Below are 12291 nucleotides of genomic sequence, written 5' to 3'. Positions count from 1 at the left end.
TGCTCTGTGCATGACAGGGGGCGGCGCCCCAACTCCCCAATCAGCCCTGCTCTGAGCCCGACCAGGGGCTGCACCTAGGGATTGGGCCTGCCCTCTGCCACCCGGAAGCAGGCCTAAGCCAGCAGGTCGTTATCTCCCGAGGGGTCCCAGACTGCGAGAGGGCACAGGCCGGGCTGGGGGACCCCCCTCCCCCGCCCCCCAAGTGCACAAATTTTTGTGCACCGGGCCTCTAGTCCTATATAATAAAAGGCTAATATGCAAATTGACCGAACGGCAGAACAACCGGTCACTATGATGCACACTGACCACCAGGGGGCAAAGCTCAACGCAGGAGCTGCACCCTGGTGGTCAGTGCGCTCCCAGAGGGGGAGCGCTGCTCAGCCAGAAGCCAGGATCACAGCTGGCAAGTGCAGCGGCGGTGGCAGGAGCCTCTCCTGCCTCTGCAGCAGTGCTAAGGATGTCCGACTGATGGCTTAGTGGGCCTAAGCTGGCAGTTGGACATCCCCCAAGGTCTCCCAGACTGCAAGAGGGTGCAGGCTGGGCTGAGACCCACACCCCCAGTGCACGATTTTGGTGCACTGGGCCTCTAGTATCTCAATAAAGCTGTTACAGAAAATTTAATTGCAGTGCTAGGTACTATGCAAAGCAGACAAAGGACGCCTCTCACATCTCGGCAGTTAAAAGGCAAGAGTTCCTTCCTTTGGACCATTTATTGATACTGACTGGTTGATATCCATTTGAGGCTGGGTTGGATTTGTCTGATTGTGTCAGGCATGTTTTATATCCCTCTCCAAAGCACTCATCCTCTTAGCATGTCTGCAAAACTAGCACAGGGCTTGGTATGAAGGGGACTGGGTTCAACAAAAGGATTAAAACACTCAAAAGGTCTTGCAACTGCAATTTTATTTTCTTTTGTGAAAATAAACAGCTTATTGGGAGTTCAAATTGCTCCAAAAACCCCATAAAAAAAAGAAATAACACACAGAAGCATGTGAGGTGACGGGGAGGGAGGGTGTTTAGAACTTTGGCAGACAGCTAGACTGAGCCTCGGAGCAGTTCCTGTCTGCGCTCTGGGACTGTGAGGGGGAGATGTTGACTGGTGAAGGGTGGAACACGGACTTCGTCACTAAGGAAGTGGCAGGCACCTTGAGTCCCTTTGTGTGTGGGGAAGAACCATTTCAGAGGACCTTTCCCCCTTCGAAGGCTGGAGGCTGGGGCCCACTGTGGGGAGGGGTGCTGGTGGAGACAAACCAGGCAGGGTCTTCTCACATGGTGAGAGCCTTACACTGGGCAGAGGGCGAAAGGATGGAGGCAGGAACCCATGGAGCTGAGCAAAGAATTGGGGTGAGATCAAAAGAAATGTCCGGGAATGGGGTCTAGATGAAGAAGCAATAGGCTAGGAGTCGCAGCAGTGGCCACGCAGCCCGGGTGGGGGCTGGGGCACAGGGGGAGGCGGGAGGAGGCGATCTCAGAGGTAGAGAGAGGAGGGTCTTTTGCCCAGGTCCATCCACCACTGCACGTACGGGAAGAATGACACACTACTTTTCAGTTCTTTCTTTTAAAGATTTTTTTTTGTGGGTTTTGTTTTGTTTTTTAAAAAAGCCTTAAGGTCAGCTACTGGTTACATCTACAAAATGTAAAGTGCTGCTGTTACCAGTCACTTTACAGAACAGTCCAGAGTGGTCAAATATTGACCAATAAAGTTTCCTTTTTTTTTCCTTCCTCTTCTGAATCATTACTACTCGATGGGTCACCTGACAGCCTGCATAGGTCACAGGGCAGCTTAGTGGGCAGACTTGGTGACCAAGGAAAGAGGCTGGGCCTGGAGCACAGGGAGGGCCTGGTGTGCATGGAGCGTGGCCGGGAAGGAAGGGGGAGAAGTCAGCAGAGCTGTGGGCATGGACCCGAGGGGGAGGGGCCGGGAGAGGAGTGGGGGCTGGCTGCCCATCTGGCCAGAGGACGTGGCTGCAGCCTTAGCTGACAGGAAGGCAGCCGAGTGAAGAGCCAGCTGGGCCCGGGCCTCTGGCTTGGTGGTGAGGGAGAGGGGCTGGGCTTGCTCCGAGTGGGTGGCAGCAGGGGCAGCCGGTGAGGCCAGGGCTGCGGAGGGGGTCGCCGGGGAGTCTAGCATGCTGCCATGGGAAGAGGCAGGGCTGTCACAGGGCTTCTCGGGGGGCAGGTACTGAACACACGGCTTCTTGCTTTTGGAGGCCAGAGCACCTGGGGGAAAAACACACAGAAGAGTGAGCAGTTAGTAGCTCTGGCGAGGCAGAGGCTGCAGAAGAGGCCTGGCTGTGCACAGCGTCTCTGGAAACACAAGAATCCTTCCTGGGAGGGAAGTGAGGACCTGGCATTGCATCCAAAGCTTTCAAGATGAGAAAACTGCATTCAGGGATGCCTAGAGCAGAGAGAAGGGGCAATGCCAGTGAACACCAACAATTCAGTGTCTGACCAGAGGGAAGACAGCTCCGCCTACCGCATCGTCGTCTTCCTTGCCCACATCTCATCATTTGGGGGATGGATCTCCAGTCAATTTGCTTTAAAAATCTTTAGCTTACAGTGCTAGCGGGAATAGTGTGGCACCTGCTTACAAGCAGCATGGCATGCAGTGGATTGTTGCAGCATATTCATAATTTATGTGTGTGTGCTCATGTGTAGATGAATGGAAGAAAGGAAGGAAGACCACTTAGATCAGTGGTTCTCAACCTTCTGGCCCTTTAAATACAGTTCCTCATGTTGTGACCCAACCATAAAATTATTTTCGTTGGTACTTCATAACTGAAATGTTGCTACTGTTATGAATCGTAATGTAAATATCTGATATGCAGGTGGTCTTAGGCGACCCCTGTGAAAGGGTCGTTCGACCGCCAAAGGGGTCGCGACCCACAGGTTGAGAACTGCTGCCTTAGATGGTGGTGGCTTTTTGTACCCATCCTGGAGTGAGCATGAGATGAGAGGCATGACTAAGTGCTCGCCACAGTGTGAACCTCTGTGCCAGGTGTGATTCTGGTGCACACATTTTTTTGGGGCACAAGGCGGCCCCTGAACTTGAACAAACTATTTCTTCTGGTGTTTGACCAACCAGACACTGGCAGCAAAGCTGATTCTGCTGGGTCCACTGACAGGCAGTACGTCGGCCCCTAATATCCGCCTTCCTGAGGGGATTTCCACGGCATTCAGTTTTTACCTTACACACTGACTTTAGAACCTAACCCTCCAATAAGACGCAACTGAAGCACGTTCCAAAGCGCCCAAGGTTCCAAGTGAGAAAGTGCTGGGACCCAATCCCTGAACTTCCCCGGCTCTTAGCTGGTCATCTCTAACACGAGGATCACAGTAATGCCCGCGTGAGCACATGAGGCGGAGGCCCGGGACAGGCAGCTGTCACCCAGCACTGTCCCTGTGTCCATCCGGTGCAGTGTCAGGCGCAGGCAGTGCAGCTGGGACAGCGGGAGGCAAAGGAAAGAGGCAGCGGCTCCTTGAGACTCACCCTCTGCCTCGTGGACTTGCTGCTGGGACTGTGTCTGCGACAGCTGCTTTTCTCTCTTCCTCTTCTTTTTCTTACCCTAAAAAACACGGCCCAAGGAAGAGGCCACAGAGACAGAACACCTGGCTTTTCAGGGGGATGCCCAGGTAAGAAGGGGGGCCACTCAACCCCCCGGAGTCTCAGAAGTGTGTCTTCCTGGAGTGCCCCTCCCCATCGGTTCCTGCCCTCCAGCTCGGGTGTCCCGTCTTTTGAAAGGCCCCACCCTGTCGCTGCACTTCAGACTTTGGAGGGGTCCTAGGTCCCACTGAAAAATCCAATTCAGCTACGAACCCTCTTACCGGAAGAGAGCCAATGAGAACATGCACACAAAAACCTGCCGTTTCAGGGACGTAGACATGCCGGCTGAGGTCATGCGTTGGCCACTCCGCCCCCGGCCAGGAACCCCTGACTCCCTTCCACCACCAGCGCTAGCCCTGAAGTGGGGAGTTGAAGTCCGAGTCCCATCAAACGGGAGGGACACAAGTTTAAGTCTGTTGTCAGGACACCAGAACCGTGCCCTTGTGGACCTGCCTTCCTTATTTCTAGAGAAATACAGGCATCCCCTGGCCTCGGAGTCCTCCGTTCATGTCGTCAACTCCCCTCCCCCTTCCGGAGCCGATGCTGTTCTGGGGTCTGAGCAGCACTTACGTAGTTGTCCCGGGCTGACCAGGTTGGGTAGAGCTGGGAGTGAAGCTGCCGCTCCTTCCGGGCCAGTTCGTAGTATTTGGCCTGCTCTTCTCGGGACAGGTTGTGCCACTGTGGGAGGGAGCGGAGAGGGTCAGAGACAGGGGGCAGGGGACGCAGGGACGCCGGCCACACAGCTGGCAGGTCGGGCGGTCTTACCTTTCTTCCCAGGATTTGATTGATGGCGGCACTTTCCTTCAGGGTGCACTCAGCCACCACCTTGGCCCTCATCTCCTTCATGTATAACATGAAGGCATTTAGGGGCTTCTTCACGTGGGGTTTCTTTTCTTCCTCCTTCTTCACTGTGACTGGTGATTTCCTGGGAAGTGGGTTAGCAGGTGTCAGCTGTCATCCAGTTCACCAACCCCGCCTCCCACTGCGACTAAGGGCCGTTGCTCTGGGGAGGGGAGGAATGCGAATTCCAGCGGCCACTGGCTGCTCTCAGCACCTGAGCGCCTCCCACTAGTAGTTCCAACCCAACCCTCTGGATCCCTGGGCCACACCCTACGGAAGGAGAATTCCCTGATGGAGGAGCAGGGGGGTGGTGACGGCTGGGTTGTACTGGCCACAGGTGATACAGATGTAGGGGTGGGGCGTCCTGGGCAGAAACAAGGGGTGGGCTCTCCTGGGGCATGAGGCACTGACTGGCTTTCCTGCCCTTTACAGCCCGGGCGCTAGTCTCAGCTCTGCCACCAAGCCCTGTGACCTGAGAAAAGCCTCCTTTCTGGGCCTCACATTTTCACGTGCATCATGGGAGAAGGGAAGCTAAAGGCTTTCTCCGATTCTCTTGTAGCCTCTAAATCCTGACTGTGAAACTTATTTATTTTTTAATCCTCATCCGAGGATATTTTTTCCATTGGTCTTTAGAGAGTGGAAGGGAGGGAGAAGAGGGGAAGAAAGAGAGAGAGAGAGAGAGACAGACAGACAGACAGACAGACATCAGCTAGTTGCCTTCCGCACACGTCGTGACCGGGGCCGGGATTGAACCTGGGACCCTTTGGGCCGAGGGCTAATGCTCTAACCACTGAGCAAACAGCCAGGACTGTAAATTTTTTTTAATATATATATTTATTTCAGAGAGGAAAGGAGAGGGAGAGAGAGATGAAAACATCAATGACCTGAAAGAATCACTGATCTGCTGCTGCCTCCTGCATGCCCCCTACTGGAGAACGCCCCTTACTGGGGATCAAGCCAGCAACCGGGCATGTGCCCTGACCAGGAATTGAACCGTGACCTCCTGGTTCAGAGGTTGACAACCACTGAGCCACGCCGGCCGGGCTGTAAAACCTTTTTTAATGAGAAAAGATGCGGAATGTCTCAGAGAGCCAAAGGGAACAATTTCCTGGGGAGAGGATTTGGCTGAGGGAGGCTGCTGGGCTGCCCGCTCAATGCCACCAGGAGAGAGAAAGAAACAGCAGCTGCTGCTTAGAGACTGGTGACCCAGCCCCGGAGGCCTGTTACTCACGCGCTCACGGCTGGGCTCAGGCTGGGGGGTGCCGGCTCCTGCTTGACGATGGGGGAGACGATGGCGGGGTGGGGAATCCCTGAGGTGGGCAAACCAGGATGGGCCGGAGCCACCATGTGAGGGGAGAACCGACTGGAAACCAGGCTGTGCAGCAGGTGGAGAGGACGAAAGAGGGATTTAGGCCAAGTGCTAGTCAACAGTGGGTGTGGGTGGCCCCTGCCCTTCCTGCAGAGGCGGGTCAGCACCTCTGCTGTGGCCGAGTGTGAGGAAGGGAAGGCCATCACCGACTTTTCGGGACAGATCAGGTTTGGGAAACACCCAACAAGCCTGCCCTCCCCCTACAAATGCACAGGGTTCCTATTTCTGGTGCTGGAAGAGGGTAGGAGGAAAAGCGGGGTGTACAACGGGAAAATACGGGCTTCTGTGGGTCGAATTTCCTTTGTCACTGGGGGTACCATGGTCAGGCAGAGCTGGCCCTGTGCATAAATCTCCTTTCCCTCTGCCCTCCCCTGACATCACTAAGGGAAAACCAACCTTCCCCCGTCTCTGGCGTCAGTGTGAAATGAGTTGTCTACCTACGATGCATGTACTATTATGTTTGCTCTACATCAATAAGAAGTGCATTACACAATCGTCTCCATGAATCAGGCTGAAAAAGGGTTTTCACCAGAAATAGACAGACTCACAGAGCTTTCAAACTCATAGGCAAGGCAGGTAATACAAATAGGTAAAGCCAGCCAGAGACAATCCACGGGGTCTGGGAAAACTATACAACCCCCTTAGAAGTGGTTCTCAGAGTATGTCCAGACCAGACACATCAGGAACTAGGTAGAACAATAAAAAACCACCACAAAGCCCAGTGTGCGGGAGGGCGGGACCGGAGGGCTGAGTGGCAGGGCTCGGAAATTCTCTTAGAGACACTGGGGAGAGGGAACCTGTGGGTGTGGGGGTCCTTCCCACCATGGGGCAGGACTTATTGGAGACGGGGGAGAAAAGTGAGCCTGGGCCTCCTCGCTTGCTGCCAAAAGAAAGCTGCTCAATGGGCAGAAATGGCAAGGACGCTCGCAGACAGCCCGTCCCTGGACTCACCTGGACATGGAAGCGTTCATGGCGAGGGCAGGGTAGGGGTGCCGGAAGCCACCAGGAGGAAGGGAGTACATGGGCTGTCCTTGCCTGCAGAGGCCAGGAGCAAGGAAACCTGGTCAGCATACTGGCTAAAACGGGAACATTCAGGGCGGAGAAGAGGGGTTGGGAAGAAAGGCTGAGGGATAAAGGGCAGGAAGTAGGAGTGAGGACTGGGAGGAAGCTGGGGGAGGAAGGTCTGAGCTTGGGGTCTGGTGAGGGTGCCCCTGTGGGTGGGGCAGCTGGAGGTCAGAGCAGAACTCAGCCTAAGGATGGAACGGGGGTAGGAGAGGCCCCCGGTTTCCTTACTGTGGGACGAGCCAGCCGAGGGGGTGGGGGATTTGTCCGACAGCTCCAGGAGACAGCGGGTAATACGGAGACAGTTCCGACGGGTGAGGGGGCCGGGGGATTCCTGCTTCCAAGGAGAGATGTGTCAGACTGTTCCCCGGACCACCTTAAAATAGCATCGTCTGGGAGGTTCCTCGCCCCAAGAGCCCAGGGTTCTGGAGCTTGGCAGCCTCTTTCTTTCGTGTCCCTGCCCTGTCACCTCCCAGCTCCGCAGGCCCGCTGGTCAAGGACATTCAGGGAGGCAGGACCAGTGCGGCCTCCCTGGCTACGTGGAAACCATTTCTGTGGCAGGATTAACTCCCAGCTGCGAATACAGGGGTTACTGTCCAAGACAGGGACGAGAAATTCTGGACCCGCAGACCCCGGGACCCCCAGTCACCAGCTAACTGCTTCTCTAGGAAACCCACGTCTACGGAGAAACGAACTCTGGACTTCAAGCCCACAGTTATCCTCCTTGTCCGCAACGTGTCGTAACTATTTCTCTAAAGCGGGACCCCCAAATACTCTGAGCCACGGTAACTGGGAACTTTATTAAAATAGACTGTGGCTCCCTGGGATAGACAGGTCTGGTGAACAAGCTAAAAAAAAAAAAAAGCCAGCTCAGCCCTGCTGCCTGATAGCCTGGCGGGACGTGGGTACTCCTCCACTTGAAACATTCGGTTTAGGGCTGAAGTCTCGTTTAGGGAGGCACAGCTGGCACTGTGCTAGACGTCAAAGTTAATAAAAAAAAGAGATTTTTCCCCCACCCCTGCCAGATCATTCCATTCCCAAAGTGTTGAGATTGTAAAACAGTGGTTCTCAACCTTCTGGCCCTTTAAATACAGTCCCTCATGTTGTGACCCAACCATAAAATTATTTTCGTTGCTACTTCATAACTGTAATGTTGCTACCGTTATGAATCGTAATGTAAATATCTGATATGCAGGATGGTCTTAGGCGACCCCTGTGAAAGGGTCGTTCGACCACCAAAGGGGTCTCGACCCACAGGTTGAGAACCGCTGTTGTAAAGTAATAGAAACAGAGACACACCACTTGCTGGCTGTGGGGCCAGGCCCTGTGCACTATCTGATTTAATTTCCTTTCACCCTGACAATAACCCTGCGGCACGGAAGGTACAGATAATGTACAGGTGGAAAAACCGAAGAGGCTGAAGCCAGTGGTCAGGGCTGCAGACAGCTGAGGAAACGACCTGGACCCAGGTCCAGTGGGAGCTCCGAGGAGAGAAGCCTGCCCCTCCCGCTCCCCTCGGAGCTCTGCTCGGGGTGCAGCCCTCCCGCAGCAGCAGACTCACCTGTCTTTGGATCAATCTCTGGGGAGAGGTGTGTGGGCGGGGAGCCCGGGGGGAAGTGGTCGCTGCTGTAGGTGATGAGGGGCGTCAACGGGTGCATGTGGTGCGGGTGCTGAACGACAGGAACTTTATTCGACTGAAAGACACGGAGAAAAAGACTAGGGACAGTTGCCAAGGAGATGGAGAGTGAAATCAGCTGACAGTCACCGAGTCGAGAAAGTGCCAGGTATTTTCCATGCCCCGCCCCATTCAGTCCTCACGCAGCCCTGGAGAGAAAGGAGCGGGCTTCACGGCAGGAGAGGGCCAGCAGGGGCAGGAGGGGTGATGCCGACCCTCCAACATACCCTCTTCTAAACACGTGTGTGTACGGTATATGTTCAGCTCACATAACCGGTGCCACTTTCAGATGCGCAGACACAGCCCCAGAGCCCCTCTCCCAGCCTCACTTCACTCTGCCGACCTAGTTACCTCGCCGTTTCACTGAAAACACTAGCTAGTGTAAGGAGTACCATTATTTCATATACTTATTACGAAAGAAAAAACCCTTGCATATCAACATATCCTGATTTCAGAAATGTTAAAATGGGAAGAACCTGTGCGTCCTAGTACTGGTAAAATGAATTGATTTTTTAAATGCCTTAAAGTATTTTACCTTAACAATAGGATCTTCCTTCTACAAGCACAGAGCGAGGCATACTGTCTAGGCCAGGGGTCCTCAAACTTTTTAAACAGGGGGCCAGTTCACTGTCCCCCTGTTGGAGGGCCGGACTATAGTTTTAAAAAAACTATGAACAAATTCCTATGCACACTGCACATATCTTATTTTGAAGTAAAAAAACAAAATGGGAACAAATACAATATTTGTATTTGCATGTGGCCCGCGGGCCGTAGTTTGAGGACCCCTGGTCTAGGCCTTATTATAACCTGGCAAAGCAGTGGTGGTCATTGCCATTGAAGACACCGAGCTCAGAAAGGTTAGGTGACTCAGCTGGCAAGTGGCAGAACTGGATCCACATCTCCCCTTTCTCCGTACCATTGGCCTCCCCAAGAACCTGGTCAAAACATCTCGGTCAGAGAGAAAGGAGACATACCTTTTATTTTAGGAAAAAAAAATGTTTGTAATATCTTTATTTAAAAAATATATTTTTGTTTATTTCAGAGAGAAAGGGAAAGGGAGATATAGAAACATCAATGATGAGAGACAATCATTGATCGGCTGCCTCCTGCATGCCCCCTACGGGGGATCGAGCCTGCAACCTGGGCATGTGCCTTTGACCAGAATCAAACCCGAGACCCTTCAGTCCGTGAGCTGATGCTCTACCCACTGAGCCAAACTGGCTAGGGCTTTTTAGATAAATTTTTAAAATAAGGTGAAAGAGTTACAAGTAGAGAAGAGCTCTGTTTAACAAAGAGACTTGTAAAAAGGATGGTGATTTGGAGGCAGCCCCAGGAACTCCAAACTGCTGTCTTCCAGTTTGAACTTTTCATTTCATAGATTCTACAAGCCCTTTTTCCCTTTCATCTGGTGCCCATTGGGTTCTCATAATGAAAACTCCAGCCTGTGCATCTGCTAGTATCTGTGTGCTGACGGCAGCCGTGTTCCATTTGCAGTAGGCTGAGCAGACATGAGAGGCAGAGTACTGGCGCAGGATGGGAATCCAGGGCTCCAGCTCCCAGGCCGTTCTGAACCACAACCACTAGGTGGCGCTGGCTGGACCCTGCAGGTACCTGACCATGAACAACTTCCTATCACCTGGCCACAGCAGGCTCATAAGTACATAATCTATACTAATAAAAGGGTAATATGCTAATTAGACTGGGAGACCTTCCGGACAAAGCCATGGTGGTGGGGGCTGAGGCAGAAGCGGTTAGGAGTGATCAGGCTGGCAGAGGGGGGGTAGGGGGACGACGACAGTTGGGGGCGATCAGGCTGGTGGGGGGGGCAGTTGGGGGCGAGCAGGCCGGCAGGCAGAGTGGTTAGGGGCGATCAGGAAGGGAGGCAGGTGAGTGGTTAGGAGCCAGTGGTCCCCGGATTGCGAGAGGGATGTCCGACTGCTGGTAGTTGGACATCCCCCCAAGGGGTCCCAAATTGGGGAGGATGCAGACTGGGCTGAGGGACAGCCACCCCCCCCCCGTGCATGAATTTTGTGCACCAGGCCACTAGTGATTATAATAAAAATAAATCCATAAACTCCATGATGAAAAAAAAAAAAGACTAGAAGTACAGTGGGGCCTTGACTTACGAGTTTAATTCGTTCCGAGACCGAGCTCGTTAAGGAGCTCGTTAACTCAAATTACTCTATCAACTTAATGCAAAAAATCAGCTGAGAGACAGCTGGTATCTCAAAAAACTCGTTAGTCGGGACACTTGTAAGTCAAGGCCCCACTGTATACCAAAATGTAAACAGTAGTTCTGTTTGAGTGGTGGAACTATGGGTGGTGTTGTTTTGTCCTTTCTGTATTGAAACTATGCTATAAAGCATTAGAAAACACAATCACACCAGACCAACTCAGTCACTATTATCATTTTGGTATGTCTCCATTCATTAAGACTCTGCACATGTTTTGTTTTTAAATTTTATATGTATAGAGAGAAACATTGATGTGAGAGAGAAATATCAATAGGTTGCCTCCCGCATGTACCCTGACCAGGGATCAAACCTGCAATCTGGGAGGCAACCCTTTGGTGCATGGGACCATGTTCAACCAACTGAACCACACCAACCAGGGTGTGCATGTTTTTTATTTACATCATTTATAGCCATCATTTTTTAAAAATATATTCCATTGATTCTTCACAGAGAAGAAGGGAGAGGGAATAGAGAGCTAGAAATATCCATCTGGGGATGCGCCCAAAACCAAGGCACATGCCCCCGACCAGAATCGAACCTGGGACCCCTCAGTCCGCAGGACGACGCTCCATCCACTGAGCCAAACCAGTCAGGGCAGCCATCATTTTTTAACGAAAAGATTTTTTCAGCTTTACTAAGGTATAATTGACAAATAAAATTGTAATATCTTTAAAGTGTACAATGTAATGATTTGACATATATATCCACTTAAATAAATATACTTAATGGTATTATGAAATCTCGACTGCCCATGTGCTGTTGAGCGGCCTCATCAGGAGGTGGCAAACAGCACTGAAGGAGTGGCAGAGTTAAGTAAAGGCAGGAAAATATGAGTTATATTTGAAAATGTAGGTATCTTAATTTAAACGCCATTATTATTGGTTACCAGTAGGTGGCAGCATTGTCCAGAGCAAGGAAGGCAAAGTCTCAGATGTCCTCGTAGTCCCTGGGCTGTGAGCAAGAGGGCTCTTTGGGGCTGATTCAGGAAAGGCTAAGCCTAGCCTGAACCCTAACCATCCCAATAAAAGTTCTTGCTTTTTCTCAGGCCCAGAGTAGAAATGCTGGAACACCCCACGGTGACGGTGACGGATGTTAACCAGACTCACTGTGATGATCATTTTGCAGCATATACAAGTATCGAATCATTGTGCTGTAATCCTGAAACTAATGTAATGTTTATATCAGTTATACCGCAATAAAACTTTATAGTAAAAAGTAAAGAAAATGCAGATAACAACAAGAACAAGTCCTTGTGTTGTATCTACTATGTACAGGCAGTGTTCTAGGTCTTGTGACTGCACTAGAAAATCTTGTCTACTTTAGACAAAAACACCTGTCCTAAAGGTACTTAGATCCTAATTGAAGAGACAAGACAATAAACCAACGAAATAATATCTACACTAATAAAAGAGAAACATGGTAATTAGCGTACGACCACTACCCTTCCCATTGGCTAATCAGCATATCCTTATGCAAATTAACTGTCAACCAAGATGGCGGCCGGCAGCCA

The 12291-nt window shown here is 51.8% G+C and overlaps 1 protein-coding gene across 1 annotated transcript in view; it reads right to left on the bottom strand.

Moving 5' to 3' along the window:
* Positions 1-884: 884 nt before the first annotated feature.
* The window catches only part of TCF7L1 (transcription factor 7-like 1 (T-cell specific, HMG-box)), a 110834-nt gene continuing 99427 nt past the window's right edge, over positions 885-12291 (bottom strand). The window contains exons 3-10 of the mRNA XM_014530091.1: positions 8434-8566; positions 7104-7206; positions 6762-6845; positions 5673-5816; positions 4367-4526; positions 4172-4279; positions 3488-3563; positions 885-2217 (exon numbers count right to left, since the gene is read on the bottom strand). Coding sequence (XP_014385577.1) covers positions 1784-2217; positions 3488-3563; positions 4172-4279; positions 4367-4526; positions 5673-5816; positions 6762-6845; positions 7104-7206; positions 8434-8566 — 1242 coding nt within the window. The 3' untranslated portion in view covers positions 885-1783. The remainder of the gene's footprint in view (positions 2218-3487; positions 3564-4171; positions 4280-4366; positions 4527-5672; positions 5817-6761; positions 6846-7103; positions 7207-8433; positions 8567-12291) is intronic.

This window comes from Myotis brandtii, unplaced genomic scaffold, assembly GCF_000412655.1.
Source record: "Myotis brandtii unplaced genomic scaffold, ASM41265v1 scaffold714, whole genome shotgun sequence".
Lineage (NCBI taxonomy): Eukaryota > Metazoa > Chordata > Mammalia > Chiroptera > Vespertilionidae > Myotis > Myotis brandtii.
The sequence above is the reverse complement of the archived record's forward strand: the minus strand, read 5'-3'. Positions and strand labels throughout refer to the sequence as shown.